This window comes from Podarcis bocagei (assembly GCF_964188305.1).
Source record: "Podarcis bocagei genome assembly, chromosome: 2".
Classification (NCBI taxonomy): Eukaryota; Metazoa; Chordata; class Lepidosauria; order Squamata; family Lacertidae; genus Podarcis; species Podarcis bocagei.
In genome coordinates this window covers 71,669,553-71,696,187 of record NC_138126.1, presented here as the reverse complement: position 1 = coordinate 71,696,187, position 26,635 = coordinate 71,669,553, and the positions used below count along the sequence as shown (strand labels likewise).

Here is a 26,635-nt window from a genome sequence, read left to right as displayed (position 1 = left end):
GCTTCTCCACCTTTAGGTGGGGAAGATGAGTGGCAACAGTGCATGCCAGAACGCCTCCCTCTCGGCAGCAGAAGTGGCGGAGCATCACCTCTTGCACTTCCACTGCCTGAGGTGGGCACTTCACCCTATCTCATAGGGAGGCCAGCTCTGCCTCCTCTTCTCCCACTTGCCTTTGTGCTGCTGAAGTACACTGTGCTTGGCTGGATGTCAGAATATACCTTTACAGCATGTACAAAGCACCCCCCCCCCCCGAAACACACACACACAAAATCAGGGCACTGTAGTCAATCCCTCAGACAGTTACGATTTCCAGGAACTCTTAAACTACAGTGTCTGGAATTCTTTGAGGGGGGGAAATGCGTTTCAAATGTGCTTTAAAGTTATAGAGCATATAACTGGTCTCTCTTCATGTTATTGCTAAGGCAGCATATGTAAGGGTGAAGAGTGTAGGTAGGAATGGAAAGCAGAGCTAGGATTTAGATGACTGTCCCATTGCAACACAGGTTTAAAACATTTTTTTCAGTAAGTTCTGGGTCTGCAGTATTTACAACTTTCTGAACAACCTCAGTTGCGCAGCTCCCCAGCCACAATGTGGTGCATTTAGTCACAGCTTTGTGCCATCAGCATCAGTAGCAACCACCCCTCAGACATGTTAGAGGCTGCTGGGAGCTGGTGAGGTAATTTAACATTTGCAATAAATAATACAAGCATAAAACAGGCATATTGTTCATTTATTTTTGAGACCCACAAAAAGATGTTTGGGGAAAAAAAATGTTTTTACTAGATTTAAAATGGTCAAAAAGCCATGTAGGCAGAGAGTGAAAAAAGCATTCCCCAAACATTCCTATAACAAGCACGGGGAAAGCAGCATCTGGTACCAATTTATGCCCTAGACACACCTCTACCAAAAGTACTGTTCCCATGAAATGACACAGAAAGGAAAATAAATGCCTTAACTTTGTTGACTCATGATCAAGAGTAACATCCATGTACTTACTGGAGGACCTGAAAAACAAAACACAACACATTTAGCATTAATTACAGAGAACAGAGAGTATTTTCCTACCATATAAATGCTCATTCTGAGGATGACAAATTGTGTGAGAACTGCTCTCCTCCAAAGCACGAACAGTACAACATACAGGTATTCAACACTGTAGCATCAGTTTTAGTGTGATATCATGTAGTGTTAAGAAAAATTAGTATAGTAGGTTTAGAAAGAAAAGAAAAACACCTCCCCAAAAAACACTTAAAGCAAAGAAAATAGTAAGGCAACTTCACGGTATGAGTGCTGAACCATTAGAAAGGACAGAACAAATTTGACTCCTAAGGGTGAAGTTGGAAGAACGTAGGGTCAAAAAAATACCATTTTGGGGCCAGATAAAATAGGGCAGGTGACCATCCTACTTCTAGTTTGTTAAGCTTCCAACCTGGATGCCACAAGAGCTGCTTATATATATGTTAGCCAAGATGCTGGTAGAATGTCTCTTTTCCTTGCCCCACACAGAAGGAAAAGTTCAGCTGGAATCAGTTCCCTCTTGGAAAGGCTTCCTAGCTATCTCTCGTATCTTCATGTGTGAGATTTTACCTACAAAGGAAGACACAGTATACATATGTGTCTTTTTTGGACACTACAGGTGGTGGATCACATGTTTGGATTACTTTGCAGCTAATAAATCAAAGACAATGGCTTCAGCCTTCTCTCTCTCTCTCTCTCTCTCTCTCTCTCTCTCTCTCTCTCTCTCTCTCTCTCTCATGCTAATAGCTCCCCATCTGAAGTCTAAAGTGGTACTTTCTAAAGAAGACTTTACCTTGAACTATTTTTTTGTATATTTAAATTGGCTCGCAGTCAAGCACAATAAAGTGAAACCTCTGGAGCGCTAATATTTGTTTCGCTAATAAAGACGGACTCTTCATACCCCAGCTCAGTTTGCTATATCCCCACAAAGACCCCTGCCCAACACAGAGGTGAGCATTTAGTTTGAAGAGACTAATGGAATCCACATTTCACTCCTATTAAAAGAGGCATTTTACACTCTCTTTTCTTTCTCTTTTAGCTTCTTCATGCTCCATTTCCTACATGATCAAAACCAGAAGGATTAAAGGAGGGGGGAATGTGGGAAAAATTAAAGAAAAACTGAACTCCCTGGAAAACAATATAAAATGAGAAACATGCTTTTGTTTGTTTATGCAAGTATCTTCAAACACTAAACCTATTTTAAAGGCTCTTTTAATACCATCATCAACCTGAAGAATGGAATTAATAATCACAGGCACATTACAGAATCCACTGACTTCACTGTGCCTTACTGTCTGATCCCCAGATCACTTACGCTGCTGCTGCTGAAGAGCCACAGCTCAGGGTGGTGTGGGAAACCAGCCCCAGTTAAATAGCCTTTTATTAAAGCTAATGTGTTTGAATGCAGACTTGGATCCTGCAGGGGCTACTGCTTGAGGAAGGGAGAGTGATGCAATTTTCACCAGTATTCCCTGCAGTCTCCAACACTGCCTCCCATGCTGCTCCAAAACATTATCCAATCCTTTTTTAAAGGGTGGTAGGGTGAATTAATCAAAATTGCCTCTTGTGTTTCCCAGTTGCCACTTGTGTTTCCCAAGAGAAGAATTCTGCTCATGTTTAGTGTGGATCCAACATTTTGCACATGATAAAAACACTTCCATACATTGGGTACGGGGGTGGGGATTCATGAATTGATGATGGTCCCCTTATGTAGAAAACTATGACTTTTTATGTCTGCTGACTCTAAGAAGGTAGATGGAAGCACAGCAAGTTCAGTCTAGACCAGAAATTAAAAGGCTTTCTTATACAAGGAAATGTGTTTTGTATATGTAGAGATCTGAGCTGGAGAACACTGCTTTCATTTCTAGGGATTGTACGCAAGCAGATACATCAGAGAATGTTCCATTGTGCAAAGAGAAATCCTTGTGCTGATGGAATGTTTTGCTTAGCACTACATTGAATGCAATGCAAATCCAACAGCAAATCCAACATGTCTACACAGAAGCAAGTTCTACTGTTCAAACGGGTCTTCCTCCCACATAAGTAGTGTTAGGATTGCAGTCTCAAATGTCATAAAATCAAAATACAGTGGTATCTCGGGTTACATATGCTTCAGGTTACATATGCTTCAGGTTACAGACTCTGCTAACCCAGAAATAGTGCTTCAGGTTAAGAACTTTGCTTCAGGATGAGCACAGAAATCATGCTCTGGCAGTGCAGCGGCTGTGGGAGGCCCCATTAGCTAAAGTGGTGCTTCAGGTTAAGAACAGTTTCAGGTTAAGAACAGACCTCCGGAACGAATTAAGTACTTAATCTGAGGTACCACTGTAGTTTCATGTCTTAAACTAAGCTCATAATTTCAACAGGCCTAACAATTTGTGATTTAAAAAATAAAAACATTTGCATTGGCCATCATTAGGTTCTTGGGTCAGCAGTATAATTAGCTGGCAAGTGGAGTTGACATGTGTTACATCACATAACCACTTTCTTTCATTATGAAAATAACCTCTACAGGGGAAAAAATTAATTTCAAAGATTAATTAGTTCCCAGCTAAACCCTGCATTTCCAGAATTATTTTGTTAATGATCACCCACATTAACACAAGGAACCCATGTTGCTGGACATTTTCTTGGACTTGGCTATGAAATACTTGCAGCTGTGATTAAGTGAATAAAATCTGAAACACACACACTATATTTTACAACATAATTGGAAGGGGGGCATCATTGCATCATCCACAAGCAGGCATTGTATTTCAGTACAGTGCATTTCAAAACAAGTTAGGTATTTTTTGTGAGGCACATTCTATTGTATAGTCTTCTTTTAAAGCCTTCAGTCAAGCTTCTCAGTATACTCTATGGGTCCAGGTCCATTGATTTCAACAGGTCTACACTGAGGATGACTAGCAATTGATTTCACCATATACCTTTTACCATGACATGTCTACAATACTGTCCTCATATTATATCAGTGCTGAATGCCCTCTAATGGTATTTCACGTCTCAGGGCGGTTCACAGAATATAAACCACAAAATACATAATCAAAATAAGAACAACAACAACCCAATAACTCTCCCTAACACATTTTAAAAGATGTCAATTTAATCAACCAAAGACCTGGTTAAAAATGAATGTTTTTGCCTCGTGCCTAAAGGTATATAATGAAGCATTATACAAATGGAGAGCCACTGCAGAGAAGGCCCGTTCTTGCCTTTTATGTATTAGTTGTAAATTATTCCAAGTACAAATGCAGAAGAGTGGGGTAGAAATAAACTATTCTTGATGTTGTTAACAGAGCCTAGCTACTTTCTAATCAGCACCACTGCCATCAAATGCCACTCATGTTCAAAATCTTCAGCCAAATTGAATTGCCAACCCCAACAGTAACAAATGAGAAACCTGGAGCGCTGGGAGGCATATCACATTTTAACATTACATTAAACAGTGAGTGCAATCTGGAGAGTTAAATGACAAAGTAATTAACCTTATTAGCTCACATCCAGCATTATCATCTCCCATGTGAAGATGACTATGTACTACCCCGGTGCTACCCCAGTAGCCTCCACAAGTTGGAAGGGGCACATCAGAAACCCCGTATTCATGCTGATTCCTGAACAATCTAGAAAACTTATATTCCAGCATTCTAAATCATGTAGTAAGTCTCCATACGCACATGAAGCTCCCTGCTTCACAAGTAGTGATGGGTGACAGGGCTGAAGGTGTATCTTAGCATGCTTGTCCCTGTTCTCCTTCACATGATGCTCCTTGGGTGGGAGGCTGTTACAGTCATACCTTGGGTTACAGACGCTTCAGGTTGTGTGTTTTTGGGTTACGGACATGCCAAAACCCAGAAGTACCAGAATGGGTTAGTTCTAGGTTTTGGCGCTTGCGCAAAAACACTAAATCACTCTTTGAGCATGTGCAGAAGCGCCGAATCGCAACCCATGCGTACGCAGACATAGCACTGCGGGTTGCGGACACTGCGGGCTGTGAACGTGCCTCCTGCACAGATCACGTTCACAACCCGAGTGTCCACTGTATAATGCTTTGAGAGAGCTGTTTTCTACAGTAATACTGTAACAGTATCACTATTAGCAGATGGCTCAACAAATATAAATTATTGCATAGCATCTTTTAATTGAATGAGTGTAAAAAAAAAAGTTTGAAATATTCCTTCCTTTCTATACATAGTACTGAAGTCTGAAAGTAATTGGCTGATGGTGCTAATGCTGGGTGAATTAATGCAGATCTGAAGGGTTTTGAGTACACTGTGAAAGTGTGTTGAATGGTAACCATGATGTGATCTTACGTACTGTCAGAGCTGGGCCAAAGGCAAACACACAGTGTGTGGAAAGTATGGATCCAGGAAGCAGAGACTGCAATAGAGCTTCAGATCAGACCTTATTGAAAGGCAGAGGAAGAGTTGCATAAGCCAAACACTGCATAATAGGGTAAATCTCAAAGCAGGATCAGTCACAGACCAGGGAATACAGTTGAGCCAAGCAGTTTACTGGAACAAAGATGATGGGAAGCAGCAATTTGAAAGGCAAGCAGGCATAAGAACAAGGGAGCTGGATGACATTGATGTGCTGGTGGGTGTGTGGGTGTTGGGATGTGGCAGACCAGAAGACAATCTGGACTCTAGCTGTGGGTATTCTAAAGGGAAAGTAGAGATTCATATAGACAAGGCCAGAATCTTGATGTCATCTAGGCAAAGATCTAGGCTTTACTTGGAACTATTTATAATCAAATCCTGACCTGGAAAAACCAATAGACTACTTGGGGCATGGAGCCTAGGAAGTCAAGACTGTCCCTTTCCGTCCAAGTTTTCACGTACTTACAAAACCAGGCACCCGTGTGCAGACCAGGAGGCTCCATGTCGGAACCCTAACATGTCCTGAGGTATAAAACTTAATGGAAGGATGAATTGGTTTTACTTCTCAAGTTGACCAGTACAAAGACTTTGTGGTTTGGCTTAATGACAAGTTATTGGTCAGAAAATCACAAGTCTTCATTTATTCCTCTTAAGAGAAATTTATATGCTCTCCAGGATATATTTTATGACCTATACTGCCTAAGTGATGTATGAATTAGGTGACAAGTAAAATTTCTACATAATGTACCATGAGATAAACTGGCAGAGAAACAGGAATGCTTTACAGGGCAAAATAAGAACACGACAGAGCCTCTCCTCCTCCAGGAGGGAAGGGGTTGTGAGCGGGAGATGATTCCCGTGTCATGCAGTGGGCGTTCCACCCCCTGCTTCAACTCCAGGGCTGGCGCACCACGCCCCTCCCCGGTTGGGCACCCAATAGGGAAGCTCGGCGGGGGCATGGCTTGCCGCTCAAATGCGGCTGCGCCAGCCATCCCCGCCATTGCACACACATTTTATTCGAGTCACCCACCCTCCACTCCCTTTAGATTAGCTTTCCTGAGACTTTGCTATGGACCTCTGGTTGGTCGCCCTGTTTAACCAGGGGGCCTGATGGGAGTTTTTTTCCAATTGGCTAAATTGGCCTGGCCTCTTGGTTTTTTTCGCCTACCTCGTAGCAACCGTCACAGCTTTCGTGGTATTTGGCAGTTAGGCATTGGAATGTGTTGTTGGTGTTTCGGGGGGCAAGGTGTGGCCCTCGCCTTCCCCGGCAATTTTGGGTATTACGCTAAAGGAATCTGGCAGTCATGGATCCTGTCCGATGCCTGTGTGGCGGGGGGCCATGGCACGACCCTCGGTGACATCAGGAGAGAGCCTATAGTTGTATTAGCATCAACAGGCTCCCCCTACTGGTGGTTAACCCCTCCTCAGACTCACCCCTCTCCAAGTGGGTGGAGTCTAAGGTTCCGTGGTCCAATGCCTAAGCCAATACCTTCTCACATGCTGTAATCAATAAAGTTGTGGCCTTTTCCTTACCCATTAACCTTACATACTGTGTCCATGTGTCTTTATTCCCCAAGCGGGGATCGGGTCCTCGAATCACAACAATATATTGTGAAACAAAGAACCTAAGAATGTAAGAAGAGGCTACTGGATCAGGCCAAATGCCCATCTAGAATTGCTAGTGCTAACTTAGTACCATGGTTACAGGACTTCAAAAACTGGCCATCTTTGGCTGCAATTCTATCTTCGTTAAATTTGATGAAACATGCTTCTGATTAGTCGTGTATAGACTTCCACCACATATCACTTACTAAGAAGGAAGGAAACATAAGTCACTATTATTCCTGTTTCACAGAGGAGGAATAAAGCTAAAAGACAGCGACTTGCCCAACTATGTAACCAATTGACCCACCTCATTAGCATGGACAAGTGATATCAGATACAATGTGGCCACACCAGTTAATATGTTACCTCCTCTATGTGGCTGCATCTCTCCATGTGGAGGATTTTAGAACATATGAACTGGTCCTGATCACGCCACAAACACTTTATGAGATTCTTCTTCATGCTGTTTGCATGTAGCTGAAAGACTGCTGCCTGAGAAAACAATGCCCTTTAGACTTCTTGGTACAAATCTATTTATCAATGTACACCCTGCTTAATTAATTAAAAATGTACAGCCCATTTAATGAATTAAAAATTCTCAAAATTACAAAGATGGTGGATTGAAATCACAACTGAACAACAATTTAAATGACCTCATCCGAAAATGCAAACAAACGGCAGTTAAAACAGTAAACAAATACTACTCTGTAAAAACTGACTTATTCACTAAACCAATACTAAATAGTTCAGTCATAATTTTTTTGTGTCCTGGCTCCTAGCTACTGAACCATATTTGTTCTTCAGAGGATGGCTAGATGACAGGACCGGAACAGGAATTTTCCATTCCCAATTTTAGAAAATGAAATATGACTTTGTATCTGTTGAACATATAACATGATGGAACTTGAGAGAGAGCAAAAGTGATGAGATGAGAGAATTCTTTCCAAAGAGTTTGAAGCCTTGGAACACAGTCCTGCTAGCATTTAAGAAAGCTTGGCATTGTATACGCTAGGAAGTACGGCTCAGATAAACAATCAAGAGAAACAAGGATAGGGACTGAAGAGTTGCAACGAGGAAAACATGTGGCTGTGCAGACTTGTTATGGAGCTCACACTTATTTGGCTTGATGTCATTTAAATACAAATCTATTTAAAATAACTAACAAGCAAACAAACATTCACAGTTCCTGTTCCTGCCTTTCAGGCATAAAAAGTGTGCATCTACCAAAGTGAAATGTCTTAATGCCTGCATACGTTGTGGGGAATGCCTGACATATACCAAACCCTATGGGCTTGATCATCTCCAGTCAGAACTGACTCACTCATTGCACTTATCTCCTAAAACTGTATCCACTACTTGTCTTTTGTTGTTATTATTGTTATTATTGTTATTATTGTTATTGTTATTATTTATAAGTTTAAAGAGCAGGATTAATAATGCTTTAAGTACCTAAGTAAATTAGCTCCCTAATTTACATACTTGTACTTTTTTTTTAATTGACATATAGCTATTTCAATGGATACACCAAAAAAAGTCTTTAACATGTGCTGAATCCAAATATAATGTATGAAAGAGTATACACAGGATCGTGCATGTGACCTGCCTTTCAGGAAGATCATCTACCGGTGCTTCCAACTCACCCAGTGTGCAGTAATCTTAAGATACTGAGACACTCAGAGCAAGGAGAGCATTTCCTTATTTTTCTATGATCATGTAAATACTATGAATGGGAGCTTCATTCCAAAGAGAGTCCTGTATATAGAAATACATCCTTTCTAATGGTCCCAGGAGTTAAAGCACAACTGTGACCTTCGTTTTTTCCTCCCTGTAACAACGACTGATACCAGCGCAAGCTATTCTGAGAGATTTGTAAAATTTATGGCCACCATGTGACAAAGCTAAAACAAAAAACAACAACTGAAGAGCACTATGTTACGTTATTATTGTTATTATTTATTAAATTCCAAGTTTTATTCATGATTTTCACTTGCTTGCATTCTTCTTTATATACTTTTGTAATCATAAATGTACTTTGGGACGAGACAAACATCTGCTGAGACTTGTTAGATAGTTTTGTCCTGGGAATATTTTGTGGAAAGTTGTTAAAACAACAGCAGTGCTGGAAATAATTAACCTTTCTGAATGGCTGGGGAGCGGGGGGTTTGCTGTACATTTGAGCAACTATTAAAACAATTTTAAATAAATGCTGTTTATTTTCTCGAATTCCTGTATGGTACATTTATATTTAATCCATGCAGAGTATTAATATAAATACTATCTGCCGAAATCTCCATCTTCTTTAACACCAGAGTTCCTTTTTGTTGGATCTAAGATACTGGCAATATCAAGCTGTGCCTACAAAGATTATTTTCATTGCTGACTTGAATCCAAGCTGTGAGATAAAGGGACATTTTTCCTTTGTAGGTGCAGCTTGAGTCATGCCTGCAGAGAATCATCATCTGCACTGCCGGCTTGAATTCAAGTTGCCAATGAATATTTGCACTTGCACATGCCAGAGAGTTCAAATACACTACAGAGTTTTCCCACTGGGAATTTCACAATGCAGCCCTGCCCATTACTGTCATCACCAATGACACAGCACAGCAAGCACTGGTAGGACTGGATGTGCTATGGAGTGCCTGCTGTGAAATTCTGTATTGCATCCCATCCCACTGGGACTTGTGGATCAGCACCCCTAGCATCCTTAGCTTGCCAAGGAACAACCAGGAGTGGATTTTAAGGTTCTCAGAGGCTTCCACATCTGGACTAAGATACGATACAAATCCCAATTCAGCTATGGCAGACCCTCCAGGTGTCACTATTTTCCAGGGACGACCCTGATTCAGAGAAGCCGTCCTGATTTTTGCTTTGATCCCAGAGTGTCCTTAGGATCATTAGGATGTCCCTATTTTCATTGGAAAAATGTTGGAGAGTATGATAGGATGTCCCTATTTTCACTGGATAAATGTCAAAGGGTATGCTATGAAGCACCCTGTGTAATCTTGGGCCAGTCATGGTGTCTCAGCCTACAAAGTTTTGCTGTGAGTGTAAACTGGAGAGGGGGGAGGGAACTCCTGGGGAAAAGTGGGGGCAAAAATGCAATAAATAAATAAATAAATAAATAAATAAATAAATAAATAAATAAATGTAACTAATCTTCTAATTGAGAAGCCCTTAATAAGGCTGCAAAGAAACCCAGTGTTTTGCAGGATAGTTTGAAAGCAAGTACAGACAGTGCATTAGTGAACTGTTGAGAGAATTAGTGAACTGTTGCAAGGCAAGCAAGGAAACTACTTTCATGCAGAGGCACATCATAGAAGGCTGGAGAAGACCAGGTTTTGCAAGTGGTCACTTTTAAGCATCTTGAAGTCATAGTCCAATTGTAAAACCAATTGATTTTAAAGAGCAGCCTCTTTCAAAAGAGGCTACCCCATAAAGCCTATTAGCAAAGTGAACACTGCAGTTTACTAGCCAATACCACGAAGTGCACAGTGACTGCTCTCATGAGACAGACATGTGGAAACAATTAAATGAAGCAACCAAATTACTACCAGAAATACATAAAACGGATCATGTAGAATCAAGTGACTCAATATATTTGAGTTTCTTGCTATATACACACTGCAGGGGAAAGACCTTCAGAATCAATGAACTTTTCCTGTTTAGAAATGAAGGTCAACGACACAATGAAAATACAAACAGAGGAAGAAATACATTGGGCTGGGCCTGAAGAAACTCCTAGTGTCTGAATTTTGTATGTGTATGTCATTACAGAAATTCTGGAGAGAGAAAAAAGATCCATCAGTGATTGGGGCTAACAGTACAATTGATTCAAGAGATTTTGAGATTTAAAGATATTTTGCAAACAAAAATAACTAAAATGTTAACATATGTCAGGGAACTGCCATCGGCTCAGAGGCGAGAGATAGAGGGGGAGTTGTGTTACAGGGAGCCTCCGAAAATCTTGTGAAGCAGTTCCTCTTCCGGCGAGGAAGAAAGCCCCACCTCCAGTGAAGAAGAGGTGCAAGGACCAGAGGATGCTAGAAAGAGCCTTAACAGCACACCCGAGCAAGCCGGATGCCCTCGCCCATCATGAGAACTGGTTTGAGGCGCAGGGAGGGGCGGAAAAGGCTGGGAGTGACGAAACTTTTATGTTGGGGGAGGTACAAGAACAGACCACTCCCAGATTCTGCTAGCAATTGAGCCAGACATGAACTTGTGATGCTCTTGACTGTAAATAGTTTGCACCAAAATAAAGCCTGTAAAAGAGAGGTCGGAGTCCTGCCTGGTTACTCTCGAGCAACCACAACAGCACCTGACAACATAAGACAAAATATACAGGAAATCTGATGCCAGATTATACCTGGCACAAAATGGCTGGTAACAGATAGTTTATAGTTCAGTTTTCACCATATTTACATGGAAGTAAGTTCCACACAGGTCAACCATTCAGGTGGTGAACTTCCTACATCATCAGTCAACTTATTGGGTAAGGGCCACCTTGGATGTAAGGAAATCATGCCCCCCCCATTATTACAGTGATAGGATTGGGCACTGTGTCTCGTCACTCCAGTTCAGGCAGGGGTTTAAGTGGGAAGTAGGAGCCAACCTTGAAAGAACGTACTGCAGCAGCTACTTCTCCTTTCTGCCCAATGGCAGGCATCACGAAGAGTCACAGGCTCTTCCTTTAAATGGCTTCCTACCCTCTCTTGAGTGAAGAAATATCTCAACAGACGTTGCTAAGATGGTTGCCTTTCCATATCTGCTGCACATATATGAATCAGACAGGAGTTCAACCTTGAAATTTTGTACAGAGTGCCTGAGACAAGAGGAAGTTGTGCTGCTGTTTCCTCACCTCTTTCTGCAAACCCTGTACCAAATGAAAGGACTGTTGCCCTTCCTTTCCTACTCTGTGCCATGGGGTGAAGGTGAAAACCCTGTCCCTTTATGGTTATCTACTCCACCACTTGTTCACTTGGTTGGCTTGAACCCCAAGGTAATTTTGCAGATAAAAAGAAGAAACAATTATCAATGGAAAACAGCAAAAAATGTTTTGTCACCTGTCCAACAGTATCACACTTCAGAGGCCTGGTCCATGAGTATCACAGTTCATAAATTATTTTGCAAGCTAAAAGAGTTAAGGGTCCAGTGGATTGTGAATTGACTTAATTATGACAATAACTAATAACTCTGCTGCTGTTCTGTGCTGAAGTTGGCAATATGTCCTGGCTCGAAAGTGCTGTAGCGAGGGTTTCACTATACAGTATAGGTTTAAAAAATAAAATAAAGTTTTTAAAATTTTCATTTCGATAGCCAGCACAAAGCTCCCTCAAGCAAGCCAAACTACTGTTGGGCCTTTGGCTCTATGTCAGAATTTGTCTGGAAGCTGTAAAGTTGTAACCACATACAAGCCTCTAGGGAGGGATGCTATCATACAGAGCAAATAAATTTCTACTCCCATTTATCAGCTGTGGCAAAGAAGCAAGGACCTGGTTTCTGTGTGGTAAGGCTCCGAAACAAATATACAAATATATATCCAAGCTATCTGTGATAGCAAACATTCGGCAGCTAAGCCAAAACCAATACACCAAGAGCTTTCTGCTCTTTGGTTAGGCTGTATTACAGATAACGGCAAGCATTCTCTGGCACAACATTACAGAGCCCTTGTCTATCCAGCATGCTGTATTTCAGTTTTGCGTTGTGTTTGCCCCTGTGCCTCCCTATTTTTATATATGCTTTCCCTCTATTACAGAAGAATATATCAATATAACCATCTGCTTAAAAAACGATACAGTGCACGGGATTCCTTGCCAAGAACAACTAAAATCACTTCTTAGTTTTCCTCCCCAATTACAGAAAAATCTAAATAGACATGGTTGAGTCATATTAATTCTTTATAATTCCTCTTCTGCTGGCGGTGTTTGTAATATGATCCAAAGGCAGCCTTTTACTGCTGCAGATGAACAATAATTATGTGGTTAAAGCATTAAATCAAAATATGTGAAGTTTATGTTTAACGCTCTGCCCTTCCGCACACTTCCAGTCTAATCTTTGGTCCCCAAGGCAGAATTCTGGAAAAGCGCTGGAGCAGAAAGAAACAAAAGCTGTGGAAAGTGACTGATCAGAACCGAGGCACAGAGATAGATTACATCACACACTAAATAATCAATGTAATTAAGGTCTGTCCTTAATTAGTACACTCATTTCTAAGTTGGATATAAGCACAAAATTCAATTATGCAATGCAAATAAATCAGATCTTTTTTCCCGACAATGGGGTGAGATTCAACTAAAGAATCACACTAGCAGAAGCCAGTGCAAGGGATCTCACTAGTGCAATGGAGCATTGTCTTTTCTCTCCCCTAAGTGACCTCCACAAATTTGGCTCACCCCCCAGAGAACCCCCCAGAACAGCATGTGAGTGGAGAAGAAAGGGGATTAATCTCTTTGGCAAGCTGGAAAGCTCGCACTGTCAGAACTATTGCCTTAGTGCTATTTGTATTATCTGTAAGAACAAATAAAAAAACCATGAGGTTTAAATCTGAAGCTATTATTAGCTAGGCTCTTGCTCCAAGAAGGGTTCCCAATACAGAAGAGCAGGAGTTTCTTACTAAGATCTATAGCAATATATTTCTTCTTCTTTACATCCATGGATCAGGCTGATCAGGCGAGCAGCCTTGGCTGTGTATTTCATCCTTCTCTCTTGTTCTAAACTGTTATTGTTCATCATCATCATTATTACACTGTTTCTTTTGAGAATGAAAATGTAATCGTACACAAGACACACATAGTGGCCAATTCCAAAATGTAATGTTTCAAAGTAAAATTCATATGTTGAGGAAAAATACCTCAGTGGTGGAACATGAGCTCTGTTTGCAGTAAGTCCCACAAATGTATGAACCTACACAGCTCAGTAGCAGAATTCTTCACATAATTAATTAATTAATTAATTAATTAATCCCACTGTTTCTCCTTTAAGAACCATAGACAACTAACAACAAATACTGTATTGTTTTTTACTGACCATATTTTTTATAATAAAAGTCAGTAAAACACAATGCACTAGACAGTAGTTCTTGGATTATTAAATTCCATTCTATCCTCCATCACAATAACCAATTAAGAACAGGCTGTCTCCCTAATTCCTGGACATAGGAACCACCTATCTACAGCATCTTCTTCTTATTGAGATTCAGCCTCAGTTATTTGGCCAGTCCACTACTGCCTTAAGTGCTGAGTGTCATCTGCACATTGGTGCTACAAACCCCCAGATGCCTCCTTCCAGTGGTTTCATATAGATATTAAATAGCATGGGAGACAATATGGGATCAAAGTGCCAAGGGTTGAAGCAGAGAGATTGGGCAGTAGTTATCCAAAAACATCAGTGTGCTCAGGGAGGGTGACTTCACAAGTTGCTCCACCAGTGATTCTGGGCAACACTCTCTTCCATCTCAAGGCATTCACAATTCCCTGGACACACCCCACTCCATCCCCAGCAGTCGATCTCTCCCTCCTAGATTTCACAAACCAAGATGGGCAAGTTTCAAAAGGGCAAATGGTCACTCTAAACCCTGCAAGTATACCTGTCCACATCTTCAATCTGTAGTAACTGGAAAAGATCCCATTAACTATGATAGGACTATGGTCTAAATACCTCTACAGGACCAGCCTCAATTGGGGCAGTCGGTTTGGTATAGATACAAGTGTGCTTTACTCCTTGTCATCTTTAAGTACAAAAAATTAAATAGCAGGACTGGCCCTTTATGCAGCATTCTCTATAACAATTTTCAGCCTCAGATTATTAATGAGCTTTTAGCTCCCTAAACTAGGGCATGTATGGGAGCTGCTCTCCTATGGCTTATACCATGGGTAGGCAAACTAAGGCCCAGGGGCTAGATCTGGCCCAATCGCCTTCTAAATCCAGCCCAAGGACAGTCCGGGAATTAGCGTGTTTGTACATGAGTAGAATGTGTCCTTTTATTTAAAATGCATCTCTGGGTTATTTGCGGGGCCTGCCTGGTGTTTTTACATGAGTAGAATGTGTCCTTTTATTTAAAATGCATCTCTGGGTTATTTGTGGGGCATAGGAATTCGTTCACCCCCCAAAAAAAAATATAGTGTGGCCCCCCGCAAGGTCTGAGGGACAGTAGACCAGCCCTCTGCTGAAAAAGTTTGCTGACCCCTGGCTTATATCCACGTGACTTGTATATTTCCTCATCCCCCTCTGCATTAAGGATGTTACGACTATTTATAGAAGGGATGGGGAACCTCTGACCCCATGGCCAAATTATGCCTGCAAAGCTATTTCTCCCAGTCATTGGTGTTGGGCAGGGAAAGCTTCAGCTGCAAAGGAACAGTCTGGAGCCTTAAAGCATGGTCCTGATTGTTCCTTGGCAAGCATGGCTTGCATCTTTTAAATTTGGTGCCAAATGCAAGCTCTACTGGGATGGATTCCACTTGGGAGCTCCCAATCAGAGTCGATCCCTGCTGAAAACACTAAATGCAAACCATGCTTTCAGAAGGAATCTTTCCTTGAATTCAACCCATGGCTGTAAAAAACAAAACATAACACAACCAAAAAAAACAAAACAAAACCTTTCTTTGCAGCCCTGGCTTAAATTAAAGTTGGGGCTGTAAAAGAAGGGAAGAATCAGAACCACACTTACAAGTGTGCTCTTGATTTTTCTTTGAAGTTTGAATCGCCTGACATCATGTGAAGTCAGGTGATTGACAGGTAGGTCAAAAATGGCCCGCAGAGGACAAGCCATATTTGAACCAAGCATTAGCCCTTACAACAGAAAGAAATGGCTGAACATGTAAGTTTTTATTTGGTAGTCAGTAATTCAATAGGCTGCTCCTATAACTAAGAAAACAGTAAACATTTCACAGCTGGTGGCCTATTATGCCTGAGAACGAGAACACTACTTTTCAAACAACCATTTCAAACTTTCCGCTCCTAGTTCATGTCGACAGCTTACTAACATTTTTGCACAAGACACAGGGACTTACCTGGATCTCCTCGTCGTCCAGCCTTTCCTCGCCTTCCAGGTGGACCTGTGCAGGGGAAAAAAATACATACATGTAACTTTGGTCCCACTTATCCACCTTTCAGAAATCTTAAACCAGTTTACATGGGGATCCCAAGCAGTCTTCCACTGAGGCAGTGACCAGGTTGAGAGGCCTCTTTGGCTTTCACAATGCAACAGCATCATGTGCTGGGGTGTGGAATCTGCAGCCCAGATGCAGCGCTCCAATTTCATTCAGCTGCATGTGCCATCATCCTCCTATGAGACTGTGGCCCACATTTGCCTCTTTCGAATGCCCCTCAAGCACCTTCACATGCTTCCTCTTTGTTGACTCCTGAGGGATTGATGGCAGTGGTGGAGAAATGCCAGGGGAAAAGAAGCTGAACAGAAGTCTAGTGTCCAGACCAAGGGAAGTAATAGCACCAGTCTATTCTGAAGACCACACCTGGAATACTGTGTCTGATTCTGGGCACCACAATTTAAGAAGGATGTTGATAAGCTGGAACGTGTGCAGAGGAGGGCAACCAAGATGATCAAGGGTCTGGAAACTAAGCCTTACGAGGAGTGCTTGAAGGAGCTGGGTATGTTTCGTCTGGAAAAGAGGAGATATGATAGCCATCTTCAAATATCTTAAGAGCTGTCACATGGAAGAGAGAACATGGTTGTTTTCTTCTGTTCTGGAGGGTAGGACTTGAACCAATGGCTTCAAGTTATAAGAAAGGAGATTCCAACTAAACATTCAAAAAAAAAATTCTGACAGTAAGAGCTGTTCAGCAGTGGAACAGACTCCCACGAGAGATGGTGGACTCTCCTTCCTTGGTGGTTTTTAAGCAGAGGTTGGATGGCCATGTGTCATGGATGCTTTAGTTGAGATTCCTGCATTGCAGGGGGTTGGATGAGATGGCCCTTGGGTGCCTTCCAACTCTAGGATTCTATGATACCACAGCCTTGCAGGGCATCCCTTGAGGTGGTGTGGGTGGCAAAAACAGGCAAGAATGAGAGAAATGGGGCAGTGGATGGGGGACGGGGAGGAAAGGAAAGGGTGTGTGGAACCAAAGCAGTCCTGTTAGGAAGAGGATAATAGGAATGACAAGAGAGGTGAAGGGACGAGAAAACCAAAACTAAGGTGTGGCCCAAAGGCACATGAGGCCACCACCCTGCTGAAGCTAAGTAGGTCTGGATTTGGTGAGCATTTGATTGCCTGGGAACCACATGTGTATGTCACTTTCAGATCCATGATGGAAGAATGGCAGAATTTAAATTTAAGAAAATTTCTAAACAAATAAGGTTGAAATGGCCCCCTGTCTTGCATTACTGTATGGGGAAGGGAGAGGGGGACAGAAAGATAAGAGGGATAGGGGAAAGTGGAATGGCCCTCCTGTCTTGCATCAAGCCTTGGGGAGGGACAGAGAGGAGAATAGGAGGGAAGGAGAGAAGGAAGCTGGAATGGGCCTTGTGATGGGGTGCCAGTGGGAAAGAGATATATGTCTGTGGTTGGTGGTCTTGCTTATTCAGCAGGGAAGATCTGAAACCACTGCAATCAACAGGCAGTGAGAAAAATGATAGAAGTACTACTCCTTTTTAAAAAAAAGAAGAAGAAAGCTTTCCATCTGTAACACTGTATTGTCAGCTTTTACAATACTGCATGTTTTCATCATCTGCATTGTTGTATAAACGCTTCAGTTAGTGGAAACCATATAAAAAGATCTAGACTATTAGACATTCCCAGTCTATGAAATAATTGTTGAACTGCCAAAAAATGTTTCCTTTCTACATATGTAAAAGAGGTATTAGCCAAGATCTAGAGATCCCACTTGAAATATAAACAACACTTGTTAATAGTCTTGCCTGCATTGCAATACTCTTGTGAAGCCCAAGGGGGAATTTCATATACTGTACACAGACCAAGAAGGAGAACACACTTAATCGTACAGCTATGTATGTGAAAATCCCACAAGTCCTTGAAGATGGCAGTGTCCTTAAACTGCAGCAATATAAGCATACTAAAGAGGCTGCATAGCACAGAGGTCAGTGCACTCATAATAGTTTTCTTCTAAACCTTAATCCTGTGGCAAACTGAACCATGTAAAATATTACAGATATGCATTGCAGATTAATTTCTTTTTTGGGTACTGTGTCGTCTTGCCCTGCCTTATGCCACCCAGCAGTTGCTGTAGTGTCAAAGCACCAGCATGCTGATTCACACACTTGATTTCATAATGTACTCTATCAGGACAGCAGCTCACATGATATCAATATCTAACAATAAATTGGTTAATATTACCTACTATACATAGAATTATTGGAGGGCTTTGTGTTTCTAGCTGGTTCGATTTCCAGGTAAACTCCTGCTGGTTTTTGCACTGGGCCCCGGATTCCGACTGCTCCAAAATTAGGAAGGTTGTAGAGGGGAATGAAAGGCATACAATGAGATTCCATAGCTGTCAACTTTTCCCTTTTCTTGCGAGGAATCCTATTCAGAATAAGGGAAATTCCCTTAAAAAGGGGAAACAGCTACGTTGACAGCTACGTGAGATTCACACACTGCTTTATTATTCAAAACAGCTCAGGGGGGTTGTTTTTTACAGATATGCAATATCAAAATTTTGGAAAAGGCATACACATCCCTTTCCCCAATGCCAGTTACAAGACAGCTGGATGAAGCAGAAAGACTCCTTCCTCATAACTGAATCCACATGAAAGAAGTCTATTTTAAATGGAGCTGCTGAAGCTGCCAGTTGCTTCAGGCTCTTCCGCAGGGACTGCTATACAGAGCACAGGCTGGTTGTTGTTTTTGTGTGGGTTTTTTTTGTGGGGACGGGAAGGCTTGGGTATGTTGGGTTGGCTGTTTGGGGCCAGAGACCATGAGCAAATTTGATGAAGATTTTGACTGTAGGTGGACACATACTCATTGGACATGCATGGCGGCAAATGTGGGCAGTGGGAAGAGTCCCGGTTTGTAAACAGTTTGTATACAGTTATGTATTCCCCACCCTGTCCAGAGGGAGCTTAAATCTTTGGTTCAGCATTCCTAAGCTTGTTTGTAACATGACAACTCTGATGAGCACTGATATATTAAACCTCTCATGGGTTCTTTCAATGTATGAGGGGATAGTTTCCCTAAAGCAGAGTTGGGTAAGATGTGGTCCTCCAGACGATGTTGGATCCAGCGCCTATCAGCCTTAGCCAGCACAGCCAATAGTAAGGGACAATGGGAGTTGTAGTTCAGCAACATCTGGAGACCTACAGGGTAACTACCTCCGTGCTAGAGAAAAGGGGAGAAGCAGCTAGAACAGTTGACCATCAGCTTATATTGTATTCCATTGAAATAACTTGATATACAAATCCCATTGTGTACTTGACGAAAACTGATGACCATCTATCACAAGTAGCTACGACTAAGGCCAAGGAATATCTCCATATACTTTTATACTCTGCAAGATACCTACAGTCTTGGGTTTGTTTGTTTTTAACAATAATATCTTATTCAGGGATAGTATATTACTGAAAATCTGTACTATCTCTTCTGTTTATTGTTGTTTTATTATTGTATCTGTATTGCTGGATTTTAGAAGTATGTGGCAATGGAAATCATTATAAATAACCTGGATATAAGATTTGCACCAAGGTATCCAGAATAAGATGGTTAGATTGCAGAACAGTACAACAGGGAAAGAGTCCTGTTCCAACTTTCATGGGGAAAGTAGTTTAACTGGTTGCAATTTATTGAGTGGAAGAATATGTACTGTTTTTAATTTTTACAGCATCTTGTAGTCAGTGATGAGTGCTAACACAATGCTCATTTTAATGCCTTGTTTACTAGCCATTCAACAGTGAATATAAAGAAACTTCAGCACCAACTAGTAAACTGGACTGATTATCACTTGTTATCAAATGGCAACTGTTTTATGATGTATATCAACAATTCCTCATAATGTTTCCAGATTGTGAAGTGTTTCTTGTTTTGTTCTGTTGTTCCTAATAAGCTCAATATTCCTATAGAAATAGGCCTGCTTTGCTGGAATGTGACAAGATGTTGAGGAGTACGCTGTTTTATGCTTTGTATTTACACTGCACTCACAAAAAACTTCCACAAAAATGTAAATGAAGGACTCTTGTTCAAAGAACCACAAGAAGAAATCATCTTTGTTGTTGCTGCATTGACATTAACGAGACAGAAATCTGAATTAGACTGCACCAGAATGAAAAAAGTATGTTTTGAGAAAAGCACGAACTTTTAATTACTGCTAAGCATTGATCTTTAAAAGCAAACAGAAAACCCCCTTATTCTCCTTTTTAGTTCTTTTGGGAAGAGTAAATAGTATGGAATATAGGAATCAATACCAGTTTATAATGTATTTGCTGCCATCAAATCACTATAAAAAGAGGAATATTTTATTTATACATCTCCCCCTTCTATTGCTAGTTATAGACAGAACTCAACCAGAATTTAACACTACAGGCTATTGAATGGTTACACTATGCTCTGCTGTAAAGGTAAAGGGACCCCTGACCATTAGGTCCAGTTGCGGACAACTCTGGGGTTGCGGCGCTCATCTCGCTTTATTGGCCGAGGGAGCCGGCGTATAGCTTCCGGGTCATGTAGCCAGCAGGGCTAAGCCGCTTCCGGCAGTGGCGTAGCGTGAGGGGTGCAGGGGGGGGCGGCCGCACTGGGCGCAACATCTGGGGGTTAGGGTTAGGGGGCGCAAATCCACGGGTTAGGGGGCGCAAATTACTTGCCTTGCCCCGGGTGCTGACAACCCACGCTACGTCACTGGCTTCCGGCGAACCAGAGCAGCGACTGGAAATGCCATTTACCTTCCCGCCGGAGCGGTACCTATTTATCTACTTGCACTTCATGCTTTCAAACTGCTTGGTTGGCAGGAGCAGGGACCGAGCAACGGGAGCTCACCCCGTCGTGGGGATTCGAACTGCTGACCTTCTGATCGGCAAGCCCGAGGCTCAGTGGTTTAACCCACAGCGCCTGTCTAATTACAACTATGCTGGAAATGACCTATTCTTACTCAGTTGTCATGGGTGGTTTGCCAGTGCTTCTACCGAGAGGAAACTGCAATTTCCTCAGTAATCAATTTATAATATTCTGTCAATCACCTTTATTCCTTTTACAATTTATAGTTCTTCACACATTTCATTCCCAGCTTGTGGGCTTCCCATGGCCATCTAGTTAGCTACTGTGAAAACAGTATGGAGGACTAGATGGGGCTTTGCTCTGATTCTTCAGAACTTTCTTTATGCTGTATGTAGAATAGGATTGTGCAGGTATCATAAGCACCTACAGATTAGTGCCTGTGGCAGCAGGTAATTTAATTTTGTAATTTTGCATATTATTTTTAATGTAGACACCTTGTAATGCTAAGGACCCAAACTATGACTTAATGAGAATGAGTAAGCAGGTCCATCCATCCATCCATCCATCCATCCATCCATCCATCCTTTTATTTGTATGCTGCCTTTCCATAGTTAAAACAATGCTCAAGGTGGCTTACAACATGACAAGATTTACATCTTAAGGCATCTTAAGGCAGCCCTGTTCAGGGAAGTTTTTAATATGTAACGCTGTACTGTTTTTAACACTGATTGGGAGCCGCCCAGAGTGGCTGGGGAAACTCAGCCAGATGGGCGGGGTATAAATTATTATTATTATTATTATTATTATTATTATTATTATTATTATTATTACATAATTACCAACATAACAAAGTCAGAAACAATAAATAAAACACATCAAAAAGTACACAACCAAATGGAAAACAATTTCCATATAAATCATAAAATCTAAAACTAAGAATACAGCTTTAGTATCACAATTTAAAATGACATTGATAAAAAATAAAAACAATTTTAAAAAACAAAAACAAAAACGGAGCCCTCTCTGCCCAGCAGCAGTGGCGGCAGCAGCAGTCCTTTATGTGAAGCACCCAGGGAGAATATCACAACTGTTTTGCTCTTCCCCCAGTCCTCCTGCTGCCACAAGACCTGGAGCTAAGCCATAGTTTGGTGTAGTTTTAAATGCAAACCTGGGCTACAGTTTGTTTCAATTCAAACAAACTCTGAGCTATAAGCAAAGTTTGTTCTTGGTTAACTATTTGCAGTTTGTATGCAGGAGGTACATAATGATATGCCAAACTACAGCTTAGCTCTGGGTATCACTGCAGCAGCAGCACTGGGGAGGCCAGGGGTGCCGGTTTTCGCCCTCCACACTCTCCCTGCCTCAAAGGGATGCCCACCCATCCCAGCAGACCTGGCCAGACAGGGGTATGGGGGGTGCATTGCATGTGTGATGTTATGCACATGCGATGCCCCTCCCCCAATGTTTGGCCCAACTTGGCTTGCCTGGGGGAGGCTCCCTGCATGCTTGCTTTTCACTCAGTCATAGTTTGGCTTAGCATCATGTGGAAACGAGGCCACTGAGTGTTTCCTGCAGTACCGCTTCACTATAGGAATATGCCTATAAACTGGAAGAACACCCAGCAAACATTACCAAGTAATATTTCAGCATTACAACAGCACAATTTAGTAAACCTTCTACCAACTGCCTGCCCCCATTTGCCATGAACTACAGCACATTAAACCTAAATTGTTTTTTTATTCATAAAAAAAACTTTCTCAACACACACACATGAAGAACAGGAGGTGGGGAAAAGCTTAGGCAACATTTCCTCATTTGGATTATACTTGGAATCCCAGGCACAGACTGATAGTGACATGGACGCTGCACATACTTTGTATGACAAACAGGATGGGCGACTTTTAAACTATGCCGGATGTGTAGTGCTCCGCCATCAGGAATCACTTTTTGTAAGCCCTTTTTACAGCTTCCTATGGGAAAATTGGTTCAAATTGAAAGATCAAAGCAATGTGAAATGAGGCAATTTTATATAAAAATAGATATGAAGCAATACTGCTCGAAGAAGTATCCAAATATTTGTACAAGATGGCACTAGTGGTGCTGCAATTGACATCTGGCAGTTTCTAAAACCTAAATGGCCAGAGCAACTAAGTACATTTTATTATTAATTTGGTGAGCATCATCCAAGGGGCCTTCAAGCATAACTGAAGGAAAACCGAGAAGAACTAGGCAGCATTCTTTTTCAAAAACTGAGATGCAATTTAGGTTGCTATCAGAATATCCCTAGCAATTGGAGACTTTTGTGAAGCATGCCACCCACACTTTATAAATTTATCTTGCATGGGGCAGGCACGATATTTGATAAGCAGATAGGAATCTTCCTTAAAATGAGTCAGGCCACTTAGTCCATCTAGCTCACTACTATTTACACTGAGTGGCAAAGGCTTTGCAGGGTTTCAGAGAGGGAGCATTACATGGAAATGTCAAAGATTGAACACAGGAGCTTTTACATATAGAGCAGTTACACTATCACTGAGATACTATCCTCCCACCCCTTTTCTGAATGTTTGTGTAGGGGGGATATGTACTGGTAGACTTGGCCTAAAACAAGGACTTTTTTCAGGTTGGAATTCTCCACCTCTCAGTTGGGGACCATTGCCATTATAAGAGAGTTCATAGTTAAGTTCCGGCACCTCTTTTTCTAGAAAAACAACACTATCTAAAACCCTAGCACTGACTTGCTATCTTCCAGAGAGGCATACATACAATTACACACCTTTCAGTGAAAATGAAGTTGAATTCAACCATGCATCTTTATAAGCAAAATAAAAAATTGCCAAAGGCATTTTTAACACTAGGGATTATTTCACCAGCATATTTCTCAAGAATGTAATAACTAATATTGGGGATTTTCCTACCTACCTCCATACCAAACAACTTCTAATATTTGAATTAGGAATTCAAACTGTGAAGTAAAAAGTTATATAACAAGACCAAATTTCAAGCAGCAAACAAAATGCAGCTTTCTCCAAACTTTCCAGGTGTTCTAGTGAAGGTATGGAAGGGTCTTATGGCTCAGTCATTATTCAAGCCTCTCTCTCTGTGTGTGGGATCCCGCACATAATTCCCCACCCGTTCCAGACAAAAAAAAGTTACATATGGAAGCTTTTGCATTGTTCAATCAGTATTTAAAAAGTAATATTCTTTTTTTATAGAGTCAAATACATGTAGGATACCTTGTATGGGAATACTCAGAACTCCAAAAATAAAATGAAATTTAATTTATTTTGTGGCCTAAAACTAACAATGGAGCTATTTGTAATGTTCAATTTCAAAAGACAATTTCATGCTGGGAATTTCAGCTATAAAAATTCCAACAGCATTTATTTCAAGAACTATTCAAAATAAAACAAATAAATTACATATTTGGCTAAATTACACATTTCAGCTTCCACCTCCTAGTCCTGTGCTGTTATACAAGCATATGCCAACATGACAACATTTCCCTCTTTCTTTTCTTATAGACATGAACACACTGTGTAGCAGAAGCATTGCAAACTGGATCTAAGAGGCTGAAATATTTCTGTGCAGAAGTGAAATACATACGGTAAATTTTTTTTTTAACACAACTAGCATCCTCAAGTACTAAACAGTGATGACTGAACTACCCTTTGCATGATTTGGAAAGCATTTGATTTTTCTACACACTCTCAATGATTTCTTTTAAAAACCTTCTAAGCCACTTCTGAAAAAGAATGACAAAAACAAATGTGAAGAAGGGAGCCCTCGGCTCTCTCTTCCAATTATATAAACGTACTATCTCCAAGCAAACTTATGAAAGGACGGGGGAACTGGGAACAATGATAGAATGGCTTACTGAAGCTAGGAATGAACCCACTAACATTGCAGTTAAGCAGAGGCCCATACAGCATTTTCTGGTTCAACCAGTGAACTTTTCTTGCTACCAGCTTTCTCATCTTTCCTTTGGAATAAAATATGGCTGGAAGAGAGGGTCTGTCGGGAGAACTGCCTGGAGAGGGGGGCAAATTGCATTACTGTGCATACTATGCCTGGGTTCTGGGGGGCCAGGTTTATAGAAAGGAGTGGATTTCTAAATGGGGAAGTTCATAATCCAAAGTCCTCCCATTTCAAATTCATTTCCATTACTAGTGCCATAGCGTTTGAACAGCACTGGTCTTTGAATGCTAAAATTCATTCAGTAATACAATCTTCCAAAACCCAGATGTTGCTGGATAACCTGTCCCATATTTCCTGACCGTTGGGCATGTTGTCTCAGACTAAGTGAGTTGTGACCCCAAACAGATAAAGGGCACCAGGTTGGGAAAGGCTGTGGTAATAGAAGTTTGTGACTTCGCACCATCTGGAGAGTAGGCTTCTTTGACAGTTGGTACTCTGTACAGTGGTACCTCGGGTTAAGTACTTAATTCGTTCTGGAGGTCCGTTCTTAACCTGAAACTGTTCTTAACCTGAAGCACCACTTTAGCTAATGGGGCCTCCTGCTGCCGCCGCACCGCCAGAGCACAATTTCTGTTGTCATCCTGAAGCAAAGTTCTTAACCTAAAGCACTATTTCTGGGTTAGCGGAGTCTGTAACCTGAAGCGTATGTAACCTGAAGCGTATGTAACCCGAGGTACCACTGTACTTCAAAAATCAAGAATCACTGTGAGAAAACCTAGCTTTACCATAAAACTACTCCAAGTATAATTTTAAAATAAGCCCGATGCTTAGCCACTTAGATGACCTTAAAAAAAACCTCAGCTAATATTAGACAGTAGACAAATTTGACACATGCACATGAATCAAGGCATCTCTGTCTCATGAACACCACACACTCGCATACCCCATAGCCAACAAACATAATATGACTATATGTGGGAAAAATTGGTTTTGTACTAAACATGAACCAAAGAGCTGTAGTAAGCTGACACCATAATAACACTACTTTAAGCTCCTCCAGAAGTATTCTGTCAAGAGACATGGGAGGATTAAAAAAGCAGGGTGTCTAAAATGAATCCTCCCATGGCATTCACAAGCAATCAAGAGAGGAAACACATTTAGGAACCACTTTACTCTAAAGTCCTTTCCCAACAGGTCAAAGCATATCAATTACCCAATTGGCCTTCTCAGAGCAGCGAGACAGGAGCTGGATTAGTTTTAATTGCTCAGCCAACATTTATCCTCTACACACAGGGGGGGAAAGCTAGTTTCATATCCAATTAATGCTTAACTTTTACCTTTAAAGAGTAAACATTCAGTATTGTGCAGAGCACCACAAATAATCATGTATGTATTATTAGTCTGGGAGATAGTTGAATCAATAAAAAGAAAATGTGGTCATTAATCTTTCATATGCATCCCCGCCACCCAATGACTACAGCACACAGATGCTAAGAAAATTGCTGCAGCTGAATACAGAACAGCGTTAGTGATGTTTTGAAGGAGCCCAACTGAGTGAAGGGAAACAAAAAATAAAAATAAAAATGCAGAGTAAGAGCTAGCATTAGGTTTTCTGAGGGGGGTCATGGGCACATAGAAGCTGTTTACAAATCCTCTCCCCTTGTTGCTTCCAAACCTCCCTTCCAACCTGTCATTTTCCTAGCAAATTGTTACCAGGCATACACTGAATTGTCACAGACAGTACTACTCAATGTTATTCTTATTAATGAAAGATGCCGTGGCATCAAACTGTCTTAAGTGAATGGAATCTGGAGGTCAGCAGA

The 26,635-nt window shown here is 41.3% G+C and overlaps 1 protein-coding gene across 1 annotated transcript in view; it reads right to left on the bottom strand.

The window, feature by feature from the left end:
• Positions 1-26,635, bottom strand: part of COL23A1 (collagen type XXIII alpha 1 chain) — a 303,080-nt gene that overhangs the window by 90,140 nt on the left and 186,305 nt on the right. The window contains exons 3-4 of the mRNA XM_081185546.1: positions 15,998-16,052; positions 900-996 (exon numbers count right to left, since the gene is read on the bottom strand). Of these exons, the coding sequence (XP_081041672.1) occupies positions 900-996; positions 15,998-16,052 (152 nt within the window). The remainder of the gene's footprint in view (positions 1-899; positions 997-15,997; positions 16,053-26,635) is intronic.